This window comes from Talpa europaea (genome assembly GCF_964194135.1).
Source record: "Talpa europaea genome assembly, chromosome: 8".
In the NCBI taxonomy this organism is placed as follows: domain Eukaryota; kingdom Metazoa; phylum Chordata; class Mammalia; order Eulipotyphla; family Talpidae; genus Talpa; species Talpa europaea.
The window spans coordinates 34005304-34027404 of NC_140075.1; the positions used below are offsets into that span (position 1 = coordinate 34005304).

The window sequence follows — 22101 nt, forward strand, 5'->3', positions numbered from 1 at the left end:
GAACAGCGACAACGTCAACGAAAAGAAGAAAGCTGCCCTCCACCTAGGGCCACAGGATACTGGTGCGCGACGGATACAAACACCACTTACAGGGGAGCTAGAGAAACCGGATATAGGCGGGCAGAGCATTGTGGGATCGTGGAGGACGTCTCGGTACCTTCCGCGAGAACACCGAGTTCGCGTTACTGCGCATGCTCACGGGCCGTCCTATAGCCTTCGACCTCGCAGTGGTTGGAAACCGCCTCAGGCGGGAAGTTGCTTCGTTTGGGTTCGGTCGCTCAGGCGAGGAATTGAAGGTACCCTGGTTAGCTTGGCTTGAAGCCTAGGGAAATAGGATAGCGAGAAATAGCTGAGGAGAGAGACTATTTGTACAGACTGTTGAAAGTTCAGGATGAGTGTTTTATTTTTCAACATCGATAATTATATAGTTGAGTATTTGAGGAAGCCACAGTGATGCTTTATTCTAGGAAATTTCAGCAGTTGATAAATGGAAGGGATTTTGTCAGGCAGCTGGTCAAACTAGGCACTTCATTTGTCCATTAGCTGGTTTAGTTTGCTAGTGATCTCTACGGGGTGGGGTAAGACCAGCAGGATCACATAAGATTCTGTATGGTAGTCCAAGGGCATCTGAGAATTTCTAAATTTCACATGTAAAAGGCAGTGCTTTACTTGTTATGAGATATAGTTGTAATTTTAATAAATGATCAGTATTGTTCAACATACATTTTAAAAAAGATTTATTTATACATCCAAGAACTGGGGTACAGGCCAGAGGTGTGGGCAGTGAGAGGATTCACCAGAGACAGAGCAGGGGACAGAACAGGCAGAATGACTGAAATACACTGCTGAGGGGAGCGGCCGGGGAGTCAGGAGAGGTCTGCTGCGCCACGTGGGTAGCTCCCTGGCCAGGGATCGAAATAGTGCTGCAGTGGCTGTGGATAGCTTCATAGTGCTGCGACTTAACCCCTTGTGCCATCAGGGAGGCCCCCCAACATACATTTTTGAATATATTCATGGATTGATATTTATACTTCCAACACTGTGAAACTCAGACTTATTAAAAAGAACCTACCCCTTTTCCCTTATACTGAATTTTGGCTCTTGTAGATCTTTATAATTTTCTCTTTTGGGATCAGGTGGTGCTGCTGCGGTAAAGCTGAGGTTTATGTCAAAAATCCTGAAGCAGGGCCTTTGCGCAAGGGGTTAAGTTGCAGCACTATCAAGCTAGTGCCAGCCTCCGCAACAGGAGTTCCATCCCCTGCCAGGGAGCTAACCTACCTGGTGCAGCAGACCTCTCCTGTCTCACCCGCTTATCCGCTCCACAGTGTATTTCAGGGCCTCCCCTGGTGGCACAACGGTTGAGCGCTGGACTGTGAGGATGCCCGCAGCCTCTGCAGTGCCTGTTCGTTCCCCTGTCCAAGGGTCCCACAAAACAAACAAACAAACAAACAAACAAACAAACAAACAAAAACAGTGTATTTCAGTAGATCCACCTGTTCTGCTTCCCATTCTATCTCTGGTGAATCCTTTCACACCCCCACCCCCACCCCTGCACCTCTGGCCTATACTCCAGTTCTAGTATGCATAAATAAATAAAAATTGAATTTAAAAAAAATCCTGAAGCCAGTCTCTATTTTCATTGCCATCAATAAAATAGTCATTTATGTGTGGAACCAAGCATAAGTATTCATAGCCATTGCTTTGTGTAACTGCCATTTTACAATTTAAGGTTTTGCTGGGTAAAGACTGCATTCCAGAGATAGTTTGGACCCTCACTCCACCCTTACTCTCTGGTCACCAATGAGGGCGAACTTGCTGTAATTGGAGCTGCAGGTTGGAGCTGCATCTTGGCCTGGCCAGTCAGCTTAGAATGATAGCCGGGCAAAGTTGGAGAACGCATCCTTGCAGCTAATGAGTAACTGCCAGCATAATTTAACCTTATTAAAAGACCTCTGCTTCCTTTGTTCGGGGCTCTTGGTATCTGCCACTGTGTTGGTAGGTGCCGTGAACCCGGACTCGAGTCTGAAATAAACTCCCTTTTGTGTTTGCATCAGCTGTCTTTGGGTTCTTGGAGGCTATGCTCGCCGAGTCTGCTGACCTTGGGCACAACATTATGTTCATAATGAACAGGTCAAAACAGTCATATTTATCCCTAATTTGTTCAGCATCTGAGTGAAGTCAGGTGATGTGACTGACATACTGGCAGAGGTCATCCAGGGATAAGCACAATTCATACTTTTGTCATAGCTTGTTTAAGCCACCATCTTGTTCCTGATACAAGAATAATGAGGGTCTTAGCTAAGAGACTATGGAAGAATTTCAGGGTATTTGGGTGCCTTTTACATGAAACAGCGTCTGAACCATTTGAGTAAAATCCCACCTCCAAAGTTCCTTTTTGTCTATCACTCTGTTTTGATAGTCAGATGGTTTTCTTATGCCAGGTGATGTTTATGACATTCTCAACCTTTGATGTCTTGGCTACAAACTCTTTACATTTGGCAGTTCGTTCAATTCTTGATTCAACAACATCATTGTTGATATGAACACCTGGGTATTGAGCCTGCACTTTGTAGAAAATTTGAAAATCAATTTCACCTGCACCTCTACCAATGCCTAGAATCTTAATTTCTTTTTCTTTTTTTAAAAAGATTTAGTTATTTATGCATACAAGAGCTGGGGTACAAGCCAGAGGTGTGGGGGCTGGGAGGATTCACCAGAGATAGAGTGGGGAACAGAATAGGCAGATTGACTGAAATACACTGCTGAGGGGAGCAGCAGAGACACAGTGGGGAGGTCTACTGTGCCATGTGGGTAGCTCCCTGGCCGGGGGTCCAACTCGTGCTGCAGTGGCGGTGGATTGCTTCATATGTTGCGTCTTAACCCCTAGCGCCACTAGGGAGGCCCTAGAATCTTAATTTCTAATTTGTGTTTCCAATCCTTGTTATGCCTGGCAGCTGCTTGTCCATAAATTCCTGCATGCATTGGTGTTACATGAAATGGTTGAGAGACCTCCAAAAAGGTTCAACATTTCTGCTGGGATCAGAAAACAAGTTCTTCATGGAAGATGTTGTATTTGATTTTTCTGCAGAGTTTGAGTTTAATGGGAATAGAAATCTCGCTAATGGTATCTTATTAACTCAATTGATGAGGTTGAGTAGGTTGTAGGGCAAATCTTTTGGTTATACAAGGGCAGGTGGTATTGATTTAAACCAATGGCAAAAACAAACCAATGACCCCCAGGTGTCTGGGACAATGTCTGAAATCCCTACTCTTATTTAGGCTTTTGAGTTATTTCAGTTTCTGGAGACTGCTTATCAAAACATTCCTGAAAGGAAAGTGTTTGTATATAAGTCTGTAATAAACTATTAAGTGCATGTTGTTATCTAGCATGTTTGGTTCTCTGTAAGGCATATGGAATATTGTTAAAAGGCCAGTGACCTGAAGAAGTTTGAATTTTATTTTGGAAGTCTTCACGAAAGTACAGAATCATAATAGAAGCAACCTCTATTACTAGCTGGGTTGTGTTAAAAAAAAGTTGGCCAATTGAAGTGAGAACATATTTCACTGTAAATAGAATTTCATAATTGCTGTGTTGGGAAAGAGGAGGGACAGGAGAGCAATGTGTTGGGGCCCAGAAATAGCACAGTTCATATTAGACACTCTGAAGTTTGATGTTAGCGGTAATTTTTGAGTCAAGGATTGATTAAAGTTCGGCAGGTACGGGATCAAAGAGGCTCTTGAAGCTGCTGTTAATTGGATTAACCCTCAAATGATTTCACCTGTGTTCTAAAATGGAGCCTGGGCAGGGAGGCTTGGGAGAACCAATGAAATTAGAAAGGAATTGGGCAAGACTGGAAAAACCCAAGTACGGAAGCGCCAGGTTTTTCAAAGCGAGATATTATTAGCACAGCAGCATTAAAATCACAGAGATCCAAAGTAAAAACGTCGACTTGTTCTAGCGCATCCTTAAAAAAAAAAAATGCGTAGTGTAATCTACGCTAGTAGCAAACTTGCAGGGGAAAACGCCTACTTGCCCGTAGAATACCTGCAAACTTTGAGCGGGCGGCGAGGCGGGGAGCCTGCCCCTTTAAGAGGCGCCCGCTGACGCCGCGTGCTCCCCCGCCCAGCTGCCGGCTCGCGCCGTCCTGGCCCCGCCCCCGCCCCGCCCCCCGGCCGCCCTCCGCGAGTTTGGCGGGAAGACGCCGGCTGCTGCCGAGCGGCGAGATGTCCGGGTCGCGCGCGGCGGCTGAGGAGCAAGCGGACGTCAGACAGCGAGTCCAGGTGCAGGTGAGAAACGGCTTGGGGCGTTCGGTGGGCCCCGGTCTCCCTCCGGGTGGGGGACACGCCGGACGCGGGCTCGAAGGGCGCCGGGGAGCTCGGCCCCTCCCGCACCCCAAAACCACTTTCCCGACTCCTGGGCCGTTTCTCGGTTTAATGGGGTTTCCCGGGTGTTGCTTCAGAAGTTTAGTGTAGGTTCCGCCCTGATTTTCCTCAGTGGGAACTAGCCGTTCGCCGTTGTGGTAGGTTCTTATTAATAATCCCAGAAATAGTGATCCCCAGAGAGGGGTCGGGGGCTCCTCAGTGGCCTTTGCCGGGGTGGGTGTCGCCAGGCCGCGATTCCGGCAGCGCCAGTCAGTCAGTCACCAGCCCAACGGCTGGGGCTGTGTGATGAGTTTCCCCTGATAGTTATTAGTATCGCGGGGCAAACTTCTGTGGGCCGGAAGTATGCCAGAGTAGTGATAATTCTTTTTGGCTAATGAATTAGGCATCTATCTGCATTTTGGAGGGGAAAGAAGGCATTCCCTTTCAGTCTGTCAGCTTGGGCTTGTTCAGTCACTACGAAGTAGAAATGAGATTTATTTACACAGATTTGTAAGAAAAGGCAGAGGACCTGGGATTCTAATACTGTATTTTCCTTTATTGACCTGAATAGGTGAATGAATGTAAGGAAAACCAAAACGTCTCTCGTGTATCTCTGAGTCCAGTCCAGACTACAGTTTTAGGGAAAACCGCTAAGGTGTGTCTTGTCCCCTTTTCACTCAGTAATTACAAGCTACACCAATTTAAGAACCTCAAAGCCCCATTAGATAAGAATTCTAACTATGAAGTGGTGTGCAAGAGGCGTAAGAAGGCTGCAATTAAGAAAACCTGTGGAAGGATTTTAATTCCGAGGATGGAAGCCACATCTCCCAAGGCAGAATCCGTTCCGCAAAAGTCATCCATAGATGTTCATACTGAAAGCCAAAAGCAACCCTCAGATACAGTGATTTCCAGTGCTGATGTGGAAAGCGGTCAGGATGGAGACAGTGATGAAGATGACACATCAGGCCTGGTAAGAATTTAATTACTATTTCAGATTTTTCCTTCTTTTTACACACACACACACACACACACACACACACACACCCACCCCCCTTGTTCTCCAACACATGTCCTTTCCCTCTGGTCTCTCATTGTGCGCTCATTTGCCCTCTGATATTACTTACAACTTTGAAATCAAAGTCCTGGGTTTAGTATCACCCCACATTTAGCATATTTCTTGAGATACAGAGTCTCTGGTTGAAACTTATTCAAATTTTTCTTACTCAAAAATTTGAAGTTCTGATAAGCTAAGGTTATTAAAAATCTCTCCAGCTGAAACATTTTATTATCTACTCTGTTTAATTGAAATTTTATTTTTTAAATGTTTAACAGATAACTTCCTTGGGTTTGTTTTGCACTTGGTTTTGATTGTCAAGGAGCATGTCTTCACTCAGCTTCCCTTTTTCTTTCTCTCAACTTACTGCATATATATTTTCAGTTTACTTATACTTTATGGTATCTTCCTCACCTCTACATGTTTATGCACAGTATGCCGGAAACACTTGGTCTGTGAGACAGGGCAGTTGAGTGACCCATGTGAGGGTAGGAAAGCCATCATCGGTCTGTTGCATTGATGTGCTGATTAATAGTTTCTTTAAATACAAAAAACAAACAAATGATGGCATAGAGAAGATACATGAGCAACACTTATCAGTTAATATTTAAAATAATAAAGTAACAGGATTTTTTTTGGCGGGGGGGAGGGGTGGGGGGGTGGGGTGGGGTGATCTAACCAACTGTTGTTCATAAGGCAAAACTTGAGAGAAAACAGTTGGTGGAAGGAAATCAAGTGTTCCCAAGCCCGAGGACATGGTAGACTACTTTCACAAAGGCCTTCACCCCAAGTTGGGGAGAAGCAGGGACTTATATAGCAGTACTAAGGAAGGGAATGTCTCAGGGAGCAATGGCTGGGGACCCATAGTTGCTGGTTGCGTAGTGGTAAAAGAGTTCATCAGAGACAGGATGGAGGGCAATTGTGAAAGGGGGATTTATTTAGTATACTGCTGACAGAAGCAGTGGGCAAGATGGGGATGTTTTGCACTGAGAAAGGGTTTGAAGCTCTCTTACACTCTTCGTGGGCTTATTCAAGGGCTCAGGGAGCCCATTTTCCCACCCATATCTGCTGGGGTGGCCTGTCAGGATTAGACCTGTATTTCTTGGAGTTTGCACTAGTCTTTTTTGGTCATAGGTGTGTTTTTTTGGCTTGGTTCCCTTTATTCAAGACTCCCCACTTTGCTGAGCAAAGTGGGGGTTGAATTTTAATCCCATTAAATGATACTCCGACATTTCCCTCTCTAGAGAGGACAATGAGAAGTTTTTGGAAATGGGGCAAAGATCTGGCTCCTGTAACTACTTGAAGCTGAACTAATGCGTAGCATTGGCCTGCCTAAATCATTGTCATCTAGGGAAAGTGAGAGAAAATGAAACAGTTGTGTCTGGGCATTCAGGCTAGGGAGCCAGTTTTACTTACTATGCCTTGTTCTGAGTTGCAGAAAGCGCCGGTCGTCTAAAATGGGCTGCCAGAGCATCCAGGTCCAGGTATTCTGCAGTCTTTAGGCCTCGGTACTCCATGACTGGAAGCTGTAGTTTGACGGCCTATAAATGTGATAAAACTGAAGGGAGAAAAAAAAAAAGAAAAAGGTTAAAAGGGAGGGTCCAAATATCAAAGAAAGGCGTAAGTCAACAGGGTTTCTAGGAGGGGCCATGTGTTGAAAACCTCAACACCTGAGGGTCCTTGGTGTCTCTAAACGCAGAGTAAAGATACCAACAAAGCTTTAATTAGGAAGCAATGGGACAGAACACTGTAAGACGCAGCGGGTAGTCTCAAAGCAGGAGAGCTGTATTGAGCAATAAAGCAGCAGGGTTTTAAAGTTTTTTCATTCTGGGTGGGAAGAGGTCTCCTCTTAATTATGCATATCTTGTTTCCATCACTCCTGATTCCAGACAAATTGGAACTACCCCTCCTCCTCCCTTTTTGACTGGGAGGAAACTGTAGTTCACAATTTTCCTAGGTCTCCCATACCTGCCAGACCTTATCTGGTCCTTGAAACAAAGCAATAGCCTCATCTGATCTGTGGGATTGCGGAAATGCATCTGTGTTCCTCTTGGGGAATGTGTGAGAAACTTTTTTTGGTCTCTAACAGTCCCTCCTCAAGAATCTTTTGGGGGTGTTGAGGGGATAGGTCTCATTTTCTAAAGCTGTTTTCTGCTGGGAATAGGCAGTGTTCCCACCTATGGGCCCTACTCTGAGGGCCTTAGGCTTTTTCTAGGATTTTGAATGAAGTACTATGCAGTCAAATCAGACTGTTTGAAGGTATTGATGGACAATTGTGTATGCTACACATCCTGGAAAAAATTAAAATGTACAGTCCAGGGCCTCCCTGGTGCCGCAAGGGGTTAAGTCTCAGCACTAGCAAGCTATTGGCAGCCACTGCAGCTTGAGTTCAATTACCCCGCCAGAGAGCTAACCCATATGGTGCAGCAGTCCGCTCTTGTCTCGCCCGCTGCTCCCCTCAGCAGTGTATTTCAGTCAGTCTGCCTGTTCTGCTCCCCACTCTGTCTCTGGTGAATCCCCTCACCCTCCTGCCCCTCTGGCCTATACCCCCAGCTCTTGTATGCATAAATAAATAAATCTTTAAAATGTACAGTCCAAATACGAAACCTAAGATGGTCATTTTGTAACCCATTTCATGAATTTGATATCCTTTTAATTTTAACCTTTTGGAGACAAAGGGAGCTGCATTAAGAAGCAAATGCCAAAGATCAAAGGAAGTAAGCCTAGTCTTCTAGCAGTGGCCATAGGCCTGAATGAGTCCTTTAATTTATCCAAACCAAGTAGAAATGGATTTGTTTACAATAGGAGCCTTGAACTAGGATTCAATTTTTTTTTTTTTTTTTCATGTACTCCACCTTTGGGAAGCCACATTTTGTCTCCCTCTGTGTTTAGTTTCCAGCCAATTCTGGCTATCAGCTCAAAACTGTCATTATAAATACAAGCCTCAGAGAAAAATTTAGGCCAGTGTGTGTGTGTGTGCGCGCGCGTGCGTGCTCCTTAAGGTCTAAGAGCAATTTAATAATTTAGTCTCTATTACATTATTACATTTCCCCCCCCCCAACTTTAAATGTAGTAGTATTTTTTTTTTTTTTAATCTTGAGGAATTTGGGAGCAATGACCATTCTGGACAAATCTTCACTTTTTTTTTTTTGCAATGTAGAAATTGAGTTATTTGATTATTATACATAGCTAATTTTTTGTTCAGAGAATATCCAGTCTAGTTTACAGGTTCAAAAAAATAAAAACCTCAAAAATATTTAAGAGGCATTAAAACTTGATGTCCGCAAATAATGAAATACAGTTTTCTCTTTACCTTCGCCCGTTTTATCAAATAATCACAACAAAATTTATTCACAAGTTAAGTCTAGCTTAAATAAACTTGGCTAGTTTGCATAAATTCAGCAAGAACAGAAATAACCATACAGACCTTTAAATTTTGCTTTGCTGAAAGTCTATGAGGAACTTCATATTGGGTGTGCTTAAATGGTCAGCATTTTAGGGCTAAAGACCACACATCAGACTTACCATTAGATTTCACCTTTAATAACAGTACCTTTGGGCAAATTCCTCTTCTTATGAGGCCCAAAAGATATCCTGGGATCTCTGGGCCTGCCAAAAGGGTCATCTTTTTTATCCTTCAGATAGACCAGCTGTACCCTAATGAGGTGCCAGACTGTTTCCTTGTTGGCACTGAGCTCAATCTGGTTCTTGAAAACATAACATTCCAGACAACGCCTTGGTAAAATATATTTTCAGTTGTCTATTGTGGAGAGGAAAAACGAGTTTTATTGGATATGTGCAAACAAACACATTACTATTGTTATAGGACAGGGAGAGGGGCAGCCCAAACCCCGCAAACATCAAGATAAAACATCAAGATAAAAGCTGCCATTGTCACCTCCCCACGGGTCTCACCCACATCTGTGTCACCCAGTCCACGACCAAAAGACAAGCGCAGTTTCTTCACATGTCTCTAGGCTCCATGCGCCTCCTCCAGGTCTCCTGGCTCCATCCTGCTTCCTTCCTCAGTCTCTTCTTCAGCTTCTCCTCTTCCTGCTCAGCTCCACCCTCCCTTGGGTGGGGCAGGGAACCTCCCCCTTTCCTGGGGACCACCCTGTTACAATCCCCCCTTTTAATTTTTATTCCACCACATCTATGGTGGCACAATCTCAGGGTGTAGTCTTAGGAGACAGTCTTTTTTAGGGTTACAATGTGTGTAAGAGAAGCAACAATTAGTCAGCAGCATTGTCTATGAATGTCCAGTATGACAGTTTTCCATTCTGAAAAATAGTCCATTATACCAGCCAAAAGAAAAAAAAAATTGGAGCGTTAGCTAAAATAAGACAGCAAATATATCAAAATCACAGGGAAAAAATGTTAAAATGGTTCAACTTATGCAAAAACGAATTCTCTCAACCTTGATCCCAAACTTTAACAGCATAGCAAAAGTTTACAAATCAAATCTACTTTTAAACCATTTTTCCTATTTTTGCATAAAATCACAGGGCAGAAATAACTAACAGCAATTTTTAGCTGGCTTTGTTGAAATACTCCATATAGGATCAGAGCGAACCATTGGCATCCAGTCGACGTAGGCTTCAGGTACAAAGTTGGTCTCATCAGACTCCACCTGGGCTTTCCTCTTCTCGAGGGTACCAGGGCATTTTCGTTGGCCAGGTTGTCCAGTCCTGCCAATGGAGGCAGCTTCCTCACCTTCTTTGGAGGTCTCTGGAACCCTACAAACAAAGCAAACAGGTTCTCCTCTTCTTGGTTCAGCTCTTTTTCAACTTTTTGGAAGAACTCCACACAAAGCCACACAATCAAACTCATGTCCAATTTTTTTTTTGTTGTTGTTTAAGCAGACAAAATCCCTATGGAAGTTATGCAAAAACAGACTCTGAGATAAGTAGCAAAAATTACTACCACTATTTGTATGCCGTGTTGGCATCAAGGGGTCTCGAAAATGTGACAAGTTCGCTTTGCTGGAAAAAAAAATTGCAACCTTGCTGCAGATCCTTGTTACTCAAAACAAAACAAAACAAAACAAAACAAAACAAAAACTTTGTGGATTCAGGACAGAATGCATAAAAAAATTTCCAGTATTATGTCAAAGAAACCTTAGTAAATGTCAGATGTATTTCCAGGTCTATTCAGTCCTTTGTAGGAAAGTTTTTTCTCTCAACAGTTCCATCAATAGGAATCTGTTGAGACCTTTTCTCCCTATATTTCCAGAAACAATTTCTGTAGATGTGAAACAATTGAATTATACAATATTACAAGGTGACAATCACCATTGACAATTTACATACATACCAGATACCGAGAGGTTTTTTTTTTTTATATATATACACATTTTAGAAAACTACTGTTAACATTTTGTACATAGCAAAGTTTTACCATTTTCCCAAGTGACAATGCTTCCCTTCCAGTTTTACTTCATTAGGTAAAATCCAAATAGAACAAATTCATCTAATGCCTTCCCAGGAGGAAAGGGAGAAACTTCGTGGAGTGTCTCAGGAGCTCTACTGAGGTTCCACAAAATTTCCTTGCATCAGTCAAATGACAGGCTACCAAATTTGTATTTGAATTTAGATTTTTGGGAAGGTTTGCCATAAATATCAGAAAATTAACAGAAACAACAATATTCAATCTCTATGAAGGCACCGGCTTAGTTCAGTAGCACGATGTTGACAATCAAACCATAACTTTTTGTTTTTCTCATAACCAGAGACTTTTTTCCAACGTCTATGGGCACCATGTATACCAATCTGTCAATCACTGGAGGTCAAGACAGACAGAAGGACATACAGACATACAACATATAGACAAAGACAGTTTTTTTAGTTATGCCACGTAGAATGTTATGTAACTGCAGTTTTACTCCATAGGCTCAGAAAAAAAAGGTCAAAGTCCAAAAAAAAATGTGGAGTGTTGCTGGCAGAAAAATTTCCGGTTGTCATCTTACAAACCTAAGACTTTGGAAATAGGAAGGAAAAGTTTTATTAATCACAAGAGTTACATGACCTTGTTTATCACCTTAGGGTTTTCAGTGTTGAAGACTTTTTGTTAGAAGTCAATCCTGGGGTATTCTGTACAGCAACTGAAAGAATAAAAGTAACAGTTAACTTTTAAGCAAAAGGAGTCATCTCTTGTTAGCCATCAAGCAGGCACTCCTTGGGTTTCCTGGAATAGAACCTGAAAAAGCAAAATCAAATTATCAGTAATTAACTTTCAATTAAAAGGAGTCATCTCCTTACTTCTGTTAGCCACTCTGGGACAGAAGCTGAAAGAGCAGATTAAACATCTAAGCACAGATTACACCTCCCCCACACTAGGGAGGGACAACAACAACACAGGTATGAATACCCGGCACAGTTAGTTACATGATGCACCCTAAAGAGTGCTTTCCATAACAGACCTTCCTCAGTAGGAAGCAGAAACTTAGAATCTTGTCTTACACCAGCAATTGAACAAATCCAGTATTCAAAATGGCAAACATGCCCAAAACAAATTGTGTAGACAAAATTCACAGTAGCAAATCCTTTCAGACTCAGACAAAATCTTGTTAATTTTTCTGATCCAGACTTTGCAAAAATTCAAATTATCTCCAAGAATCCATCAAGGATACCAGCAATTACCAGTTACTGCTTAAGGGTACTCTGCACTTAACACCCAGGCATACATTTGCTAATTTAAACACCACTGCTCCACAATTGGCTGGCAAAATGCCTCAGGCAAAGAGCAGGAAGTAGCCAAAGACAAAGCAACATACCACTGAAGAACCATTATTGCCTTTAGAAATGCTAATGAGACAGCAGAGATTACAAAAAGAAAGAAAAAAAAAGTTCCAAAGTCCTAGCAACAAGAACCTCTGAATTTTACAAGAGCACGCCAAGTGGCCTCAGACGCCATCTTTGATCTGGCCACATGGTCCAATGTACTGCCTAATCTTTTGAGTAAAACTGGCACAGAACAATTTCCACAAATTAAAATCTCTTAGCAAGTCACTACAAACAAATTAGACACAGACACACAGATCTTCACAAAGCCCAAGCCAGTTTTTCAACAGCAAATCGACATATGAAACAAACACACCGGAGAAACCAAAAATCACATTTGCGCTTATGGTAGCCAGTGCCACAGGGAAGCCCAGTTTCCCCATGGGGCTGACTAACCACGGATGGCTCTGTCCTAAATCACGTTGGACGCCAAATCTGTTATAGGACAGGGAGAGGGCAGCCCAAACCCCGCAAACCTGCCTATTCTAAATGGGTTCTGCCATCCGCCGCATCAACACAAAACATAGGAGACTTTAATGGGAAGGAACTTTAATAAAACTAGGAAACAATACAGGTAAGGCAAAGAGTCTAGTTTCTAAGTGAAGCACCCAAAGTGACCCGTCCCCTCGTGGGTAAAAGTCCATCCAAATGGGATTGGCCCAGAGCAAGGCCCCAAAACCTGCCACGAGTCTAAAGCACCTTCCAGTGGGGACCCACAGCAAAGGGTCAGAAACAATCAGACAAGCCCAGAAGGAAAAGAGCAAAATCAACATCCAGATAAAAGCTGCCATTGTCACCTCCCCACGGGTCTCACCCACATCTGTGTCACCCAGTCCTCGACCAAAAGACAAGCGCAGTTTCTTCACATGTCTCTAGGCTCCATGCGCCTCCTCCAGGTTTCCTGGCTCCATCCTGCTTCCTTCCTCAGTCTCTTCTTCAGCTTCTCTTCCTGCTCAGCTCCACCCTCCCTTTCCTGGGGACCAACCTGTTACACTATGAGAAGTCAGAATATTTAGTGAACTTTTTAAGATGTCAGGGAGAGAAATGCAAATCCTCATTTCTTTTTCTGTTTAAAAGAAGGAAGTTGTCTTTATGCATGCAAGAACTGGGGTACAGGCCAGCGGTGCAGGGGGGGTGAGAGGATTGACCAGAGACAGAGCGGGGAACAGAATGGGCAGAATGACTGAAATACACTGCTGAGGGGAGCTGCGGGCGAGTCAGGAGAGGTCTGCTGCACCACGTGGGTAGCTCCCTGGCTGTGGAAAGCTTCTTCACAGGTTGTATCTTGACTCCTTGCACCACCAGAGAGGCCCCTGTTTTAATTTTTATAGTTTATTTAGATCCATTTTTAAATTTTGATCCATTTTGATTTTAGCTTTTTGCTAATAATTATAATGAGCCCAGTTCTTTGTATAACTTGCACTTTACTTTTAACTCCATGGTAGACCCAAATTTTAAAGTAAGTTTTTTTAATGAAATTTTTTTTACGATTGATTTATTCTTAGAAGAACTGGTGTTAGGCCAGAGGTGTGGGGGGTGGGGTGGGGTAAGAGGATTCACCAGAGACAGAGTGGTGAGCAGAACAGGTGGACCTACTGAAACACACTGCTAAGGGGAGCATCCAGCTAGACTTGGAGAGGTCTGCTGTGCCATATGTGGGTTAGCTCCCTGATTAAGTCCACAGAGACTTAACCTCTATGCTACCAGGGAGCCTCTACTATGAACTTTTTTGAAAACGAAATATTAGAATAAGTAATTTTTATAAATGACAAAAGTCTTTAAAGTGCCCATAATTAAAGATCTAGGTATAATACAGTTAACTAAGTTTTTCAATTTTTGTGGTATACAGTATTTAAGAATAGACATGCATATACCAGAATATATCAGACCTTTTACGAAGTTTATATTTTTGAACATTTCTATTGTCAGATATGTTAAGAACATTAAATACTGTCCCTTATATGACATTGCTTTCCTGAAGTTTTAAAGAACCTACAGATTATTGCTTCTCTTTCCCACAAGGGAGAAGAGTTTCCTGGGCTAGTGGAGCACAGGGGCATATTACCTAAGAGTTCCTGTACCATGTCCAATATTTTCTTTTTTAATTAAAAGACTTTTACCATTCTGATTCCAGAGAAGCTTAAACATCCATAAATTAGACTGAGGGGTGCAGACTGAGGGGTGCCCCGGGATCCCCATATTTGCACCCTCTGAAAATGTTCTGCCATCTAGGGTCACTCAGAAGTAACTGGGTCAGACCCAATCAGTTGTTGTCCAGGAAATCAAAATAATCCATTGGAAGTTTCAAAGGAAGACCAGGTTGTCTTCTCCATCCTGTAAGGTCATGGCAAAGTTTGAGATTATTGGGGACCTTTCTGCCACATTGGGGAGTGTTCCAACCAGAGGCATTCAGTTGCCCCAGGTTTCCTTGCTGTTTACGGGCTGGTGAGAGACCAAGAGAAGTAAGATTCCCTATATGGGAATATGTTACAGGATGTAACAAGATGTTAAATCCACCAAGATATTACAGGAATTGACAGTGGCTGGTGGCACAGGGGGTGCAAAGTATATAAATAAGTATATATTTATATATTTTCATGAAATGCTTAATATACTCTTCCTGAAATACTCCATCTTCCTATTTCATTCTGGTATAATTTGCTTTTAGCATTTTCCTTTGCATTTCTTTTATATCTTTGTTAGAACTTCTGTGCCCTGGGCCTGTCTGTTCTCTTTTATAGTTTATTCTTTCATTTTGGTGAAATGCAGCTTATCTTAGCTTCCTGATAAAAGGATTATGAGAAGTAGATTGCATGTCTGAAAAAGTCTTTATACTTTACATTTGATTGATAACTTAGTTGAATTTAGAATTGTAAGTTGAAAATTATTTTTCCTTCAAATTTTTAGACATTGTTCTGTTGTCTTCTATCTTCCTTCACTATCAAGAAATTGGTATCATTCTCATTCTGATTCTTTGTGATTTTTTTTCCCTCTGCAGGCTTTTATGATATTCACTGAACTCATTTTATCTCAGATGTTAAATTTTGTGATGGTCTTCTTAGAATTAGGGTTACTTATTCATTGCCATATCTTCATTGGGCCCTTTTAATCTGGAAACTCACTGTTTTGAGAAATATTTTCTATTATTTTTCTAATTTTCTCTGTTCGCCTCCTCCCCTCTCACTAGCTACATGTTAGAACTTCAAGATTGATTCTCTAGTTTTATTGTGTTTCCTGCTGTTTCTTTTTGTGCTTTCTAAATTTCCTTAACTTTCAGTGAATTAAAAAATTTCTTTTTTCTTGTTTAAAAAAAAACACAGAAACTTGCATAGGGCCCCCCTGGTGGCTCAAGGGGTTAAGTCTCAGCACTATGAAGCTGTCCCAGCCACTGCAGCACAAGTTCAATCCTGGCCAGGGAGCTGACCCAAATGGCACAGCAGACCTCACTCACCTGTCTTGCCCGCTGCTCCCCTCAGCAGTGTATGTCTGCTGCACCTCCCCCTGCAGTGACCTTTAGGAATGGCTTTCGCCATGGTCCCTAGGTTCCGGTTCCGCTGGGCAACCAGCGCCCAGGGGGAGAACAGCAAAACACCCTGAAGCAGGGGAAGTACAGCGAAGTTCCCTGAAAAGACTGAAGCTTATCAAAAGATAAAGACCACCAGGAACCACTACAAGAATGCTAAAAAACCTTATCCTGTCTTTCTAGAACTACAAACTTTAATCCCTTATTGTCTTTCTAAACTTTCTTCTTTCTTCTATAAAGGTCATTGCTTGTTAATTAAAAAATCATATGAAATCCTTAAAACAAGGCTGACTCAAATGAAACATTACTAAACCCTGTAATAATTAAAATATAGTTTAGGTAAAAAAGTAGTTAATAAAAAATGCGATTATATAGTTTAAAAACAAAACTAATGGTCTATCTACTTAGGAATGAGGCTGAGTCCAGATGTAGATCACCGCCCTCATGGTGATAGGCTGAGCCCATGAGCAAGCTAATTTCATTGATATTCATTGTTCCTGTGCTTTTGGAAAACATATATATACTGGTCACAAACTCAAAGAAAATTACACTCAGATTTTCACTCTTGAAGTGTGTCTGTTTGTCATTTCTTTCACCAACGCCCTGACCACCCTGCACGCTTCTCTCAACCCTGAGGTGGCCTCATCGTCTACTGCTGTGCTGGTCCGCGGCAATGTCACTTCTTGTATACATAAATAAATCTTAATTAAAAAATCACTTGCGTAATGGTACAATTAATGAACAGTCGTAAATCTTTTTTTATTAGTTACAATAGCAAATGATTTTACTATTGACTTGTGATTGATTATCCTACATTCACATTTTTATTCAGTATCGAATTCTGCAAAGATTATGTGCTGTTTGAAACAGTAGCATGGACTGAATAGAGAAGGTGCAATTTGAAGGAAAGTACATGCAGAGAACTAAACTATTTTTGAGGAAATTTCGTCATGGATAATATAAAGTAACAATCTTTTTCTTGTAATTTCGTAGGATGAGTTTTCAGGATTGTCACCATATGAAAGGAAGAGACTGAAGAACATATCAGAAAATGCAAATTTTTTTGCTTCTCTTCAGTTATCTGAGGTGTGTATGGTGTTTTAAATTAAAACCTGTATGCGGGGCTTCATTGGTGGCGTAGGGGTTAAGTTCCATCCAGGTGGGGGAGCTAACCCACATGTGGCACAGAGACCTCTCCTGTCTTGCCAACTGCTCCCCTCGGTAGTGTTCTGCTCCCCACTCTGTTGCTGGTGACTCCTCTCACCTCCTCCATCTCTGGCATACACCTCAGTTCTTCTAGGCATAAATGAAAAAATAAATCTTAAAAAAAAAAACAAAACAAAATTGATATGCCATTACTCTTGTCAAGTACATCAATAAAATACTCATCAGGTTTCATAGTATCAGATGATTGTGGGCAAAATTAGGAACAAGTTTTGTACTTAATAGAGATTGCTATATTTTATTGATTTCAAGCCTTTTTAATTGTGTATGAAAAATTGGCATCATAAAACTAATTCACATTTTTCTTTTTTGGGTGGTTTGTAAAATAATGCTGCCTTATGAGTGGTTGTCTTAGAGTCAAAGAACCAGGGGTTTCTGCCAAGCTTTAAGTAAAGGTTAAAAAACTGGGAGTTTGCCCAGATTTCAGGATATACTACAAAGCCATAATCATCAAAACTGCATGGTATTGGAACAAGAACAGACACACAGACCAATGGAATCGAATAGAAAATCCAGAAATAAACCCACAGATTTATGGTCAACTAATATTTGACAAAGGAGCAAAGAATATGCATTGGAGGGCCTCCCCGGTGGCGCAGCGGTTGAGCGCTGGGTTGCAAAGCTGCCTGCAGCCTCTGCGGCGCTGGTTCGATCCCCAGCTGCTCCCCAGCCACCAGAGGAGGGTCCCGCATGGCGCGCAGACCTCTCCTGCCGCCCGCTGCTCCCCTCAGCAGTGTACTTCGGTCCTTCTGCCTGCTCTGCTCCCTGCTCTGGCTCTGGTGAAATCTCTCACCCTCCCACGCTTCTGACTGTACCCAGTGCTTGTATAAATAAATAAATAAATCTTTAAAAAAAAAAAAAGAATATGCATTGGAGCAAAGAAAGTCTGTTCAATAAATGGTGCTGGGAAAACTGGGCCGCTACATGCAAAAGAATGAAGTTTGACTACTACCTCACACCATACACAAAAACAAACTCAAAATGGATTAAAGAACTAGACATAAAACCTGAAACCATAAAATACATAGAAGGAAATATAGGCGAAACACTACGTGATTTGCACATCAGACATCTTTACAGACACATCACCCAAAGCAGTGATAGTGAAGGCAAAGATAAACAGCTGGGACTACATCAAATTAAAGAGCTTCTGCACAGCAAAAGAGACAATAACAAAAACAAAGAGAAACCCCACCAACTGGGAGAACATTTTTGCACACAACACTAATGATAAAGGATTGATCACAAAAATCTGCAAAGAGCTGATGAGACTCAACAACAGCAAAGAAAACAATCCAGTCAAAAAATGGGCAGAAGAGCTAAAAAGAAACTTCTCTGAAGAGGAAATGCAAATGGCCAACAGGCATATGAAAAAATGTTCAACATCACTTGTAATCAGGGAAATGCAAATCAAAACTACCATGAGATACCATCTTACACCAGTGAGAATGGCACATATTAAAAAAACTAGCAACAACAAATGTTGGCGAGGGTGTGGAGAAAAAGGAACTCTTCTGCACTGTTGGTGGGAGTGCAAACTGGTCCAACCACTATGGAGAGCTGTGTGGAGATTTCTGGACCTACTAAACATAGAGCTTCCATATGATCCAGCAATTCCACTCCTAGGTATTTACCCAAAGGACACAGAAACATCAATTCCAAAGAACACCTGCACCCCTATGTTTATAGCAGCACTATTTACAATAGCTAAGCTTTGGAAACAGCCCAAATGCCCAAAAATAGATAACTGGATCAAGAAGATGTGGTCCATATACACCATGGAATATTACTCAGCATTCAAAAAAGATAAACACATGCCATTTGCAGCAACATGGATGGCGCTGGAAGGGATCATGCTCAGCGAAATAAGCCAGAAAGAAAAAGAAAAATACCGGATGGTCTCACTCATAGCAGGAATCTAGAAAACTTAAATAAGGGACCAGGAAAATGAATAACTATAAGAAAGTGAAAATCAAAATCAAGAAAAATCTATGAACCAGAGACACTTTTGGGGGGGTGGGTGGAGGGAGGGGAGGGATTGGGGTCAAAATGGGGGGGTTGAAATTGTATGGGGAATATAAAAATAAAATTTATTATAAAAAAAAAAACGGAGTTTGGGTTGCAGGATATTTGGTAAAGTGAGAAGACTGCTTTTTTTTCCTTTTTTGAATCTTAAGCTGAATAGGTTGGAATACTTTGTATAGGAACTTTAAGGATAAATGGCCAGATGTATGCTAATGTTTTATAATAATAATTATAACTAAAGGTACTTTACATTGGTGTCTTCATATGGGGGAATAACTTTCATGTGTGAGACAGTAGCTGTTTAGTAGTGTGATGTATCTTCCCTACTCCTAAGATACTAACTCTTGGTTTTACAAGGAAAGCTATATAGTTATATTATTTTTATGTGTTTATATGTTTTGCATATTTTGCAGTCAGCTGCAAGGCTGCGTGAAATGATAAAGAAGAGACAGCCTCCTGAATCCAAAAGGTAAAAAAAAAGGATTGATTTACAATGACTGCACCATGATATGTCATTGATTTGTTTTATTTTTATTTTTTTAAAAGATTTTATTTATTTATTTATACAAGCACTGGGTACAGTCAGAAGCGTGGGAGGGTGAGAGAATTCACCAGAGCCAGACCGGGGAACAGAACAGGCAGAGTGACGAAATACACTGCTGAAGTTCTACCTTTAACTAACTTTAAAGTTTTCATCTTCATCAAAGGAATAAAAAGGCAATAGAATCTCCAGAACTAAATTTTGTTTATATTTACAGTTGCTGCTAATAGAAGGAAATATTTACTTCCATTGAATTATTCTTGGTTTTGACTAGAAAACCGTTACTAAGTAGTGTACTTTTAATGTTTTTGGTTTTCGCTCAATTGTTTTTTTTTTTTTTTTGGTTTGCCATTTAAAATACTTGTCTAGGTTACACAGTACACAAACTCATGCTTGTGTATTATAAAAAACATAGGACAATTCAGCAGACTACAGAGTAAGAATTCAAGTTGATCTTTTCATGTCAATTGTGCCCCGCTCTCCCCACACCACTCCAAGCACCCTGACTACTCCCCTTCAGAATTAGCTAATGTTAACAGTTTTCTGATTATCATCCCCAGATTTTCTGTGTCTTCCTTACTGAATGGGTGATGTTTGCATGACAGAATTCAGATCTCAACTCATCAGTTATTTCCTTAGAGATCTGCATTCCCCATCATTCTCTCAACTCTTCAATTTACCCCATAATTCTTATTACTAAATCTGAAATTAATATAGCTTGCTGTGTTGTTTTTTTAAAGTCATTCTTCCCTGACTTGGATGGAAGTTTCCTAAGAGCAGAATATTTGAATATCTTATTCATAGTCATATATCCAGAACATAGTGGGGCTCAGCAAATATCACTGAACAAATGAGTGTATGTGTAAATTTTTGTGTGTAACATACACAAAAACTCATGTACTTTGGAGTTTAAAAGAACATCGGAATCAAACTACATATACTTTCTAATTTTCTACTTTGGGATATTTCCCTTTTTGTTTTGGATAGGCAGAGAACAAAGGACTTTCTGTTTGATGGTGTTTGTTCTCAAATATCCTCTTTGATATTTTTTTTTTTTTATTTGTCTATGTGCTTTTATTTTTTTTTTTTTTATAAATTTTATTGTTATATTCCCCATACAATTGCAGCCCCCCATTCTGACCCCAATCCCTCCCCTCCCGCCCCCGCCCCCCTAAAAGTGTCTCTGGTTCATAGTTTTTTGTTGATTTTGATTTTCACTTTCTTATAGTTATTCATTTTCCTGGTCCCTTATTTAAGTTTTCTAGATTCCTGCTATGAGTGAGACCATCCGGTATTTTTCTTTTTCTTTTTGGCTTATTTCGCTGAGCATGATCCCTTCCAGCGCCATCCATGTTGCAGCAAATTGCATGTGTTTATCTTTTTTGAATGCTGAGTAATAGTCCATGGTATATATGTACCACATCTTCTTGATCCAGTCATCTATTTTTGGGCATTTGGGTTGTTTCCAAAGCTTAGCTATTGTAAACAGTGCTGCTATAAACATAGGGGTGCAGGTGTTCTTTGGAATGGATGTTTCTGTGTCCTTTGGGTAAATACCTAGGAGTGGAATTGCTGGGTCATATGGAAGCTCTATGTTTAGTAGGTCCAGAAATCTCCACACAGCTTTCCACAGTGGTTGGACCAGTTTGCACTCCCACCAACAGTGCAGAAGAGTTCCTTTTTCTCCACACCCTCGCCAACATTTGTTGTTGCTAGTTTTTTTAATATGTGCCATTCTCACTGGTGTAAGATGGTATCTCATGGTAGTTTTGATTTGCATTTCCCTGATGACAAGTGATGTTGAACATTTTTTCATATGCCTGTTGGCCATTTGCATTTCCTCTTCAGAGAAGTTTCTTTTAAGCTCTTCTGCCCATTTTTTGACTGGATTATTTTCTTTGTTGTTGTTGAGTCTCATCAGCTCTTTGCAGATTTTTGTGATCAGTCCTTTATCATTAGTGTTGGGTGCAAAAATGTTCTCCCAGTTGGTGGGGTTTCTCTTTGTTTTTGTTATTGTCTCTTTTGCTGTGCAAAAGCTCTTTAATTTGATATAGTCCCAGCTGTTTATCTTTGCCTTCACTATCACTGCTTTGGGTGATGTGTCTGTAAAGATGTCTTTGATGTGCAAATCACGTAGTGTTTCGCCTATATTTCCTTCTATATATTTTATGGTTTCAGGTCTTATGTCTAGTTCTTTAATCCATTTTGAGTTGATTTTTGTGTATGGTGTGAGGTGGTGGTCAAGCTTCATTCTTTTGCATGTAGCGACCCAGTTTTCCCAGCACCATTTATTGAACAAACTTTCTTTGCTCCAATGCATAGTCTTTGCTCCTTTGTCAAAGATTAGTTGACCATAAATCTGTGGGTTTATTTCTGGATTTTCTATTCGATTCCCTTGGTCTGTATGTCTGTTCTTGTTCCAATACCATGCAGTTTTGATGATTATGGCTTTGTAGTATAGTTTGAAGTCTGGGAGTCTGATGCCTCCATTCCCTTCTTTTTTTTTCAGGAGAGCTTTGGCTATTCGGGGTTTTTTGTGATTCCATATGAATTTCATCAATAATTGTTCTATTTCTTTGAAGAATGACATTGA

General features: G+C 41.1%; 1 protein-coding gene and 1 pseudogene across 3 annotated transcripts in view; one reads left to right on the forward strand and one right to left on the reverse strand.

Moving 5' to 3' along the window:
* Positions 1–97: 97 nt before the first annotated feature.
* On the reverse strand, positions 98–2981 carry LOC311175236 (histamine N-methyltransferase-like; annotated as a pseudogene). Its single transcript has 4 exons — positions 2924–2981; positions 2099–2634; positions 571–637; positions 98–322 (listed from the first exon to the last, which is right to left on the reverse strand). The product of its transcript is annotated as a histamine N-methyltransferase-like (transcript).
* Positions 2982–4224: 1243 nt separating this feature from the next.
* WDR76 (WD repeat domain 76) overlaps positions 4225–22101 on the forward strand; it is a gene marked incomplete at both ends in the record, with an annotated part of 55825 nt that continues 37948 nt past the window's right edge. Inside the window, 4 exons of one of the 2 annotated variants that reach the window (XM_084241114.1) lie at positions 4225–4287; positions 4934–5332; positions 16712–16804; positions 19381–19436. In XM_084241114.1, the coding sequence (XP_084097240.1) occupies positions 4225–4287; positions 4934–5332; positions 16712–16804; positions 19381–19436 (611 nt within the window). The remainder of the gene's footprint in view (positions 4288–4933; positions 5333–16711; positions 16805–19380; positions 19437–22101) is intronic. The other variant, XM_084241115.1, reaches the window with a different exon arrangement.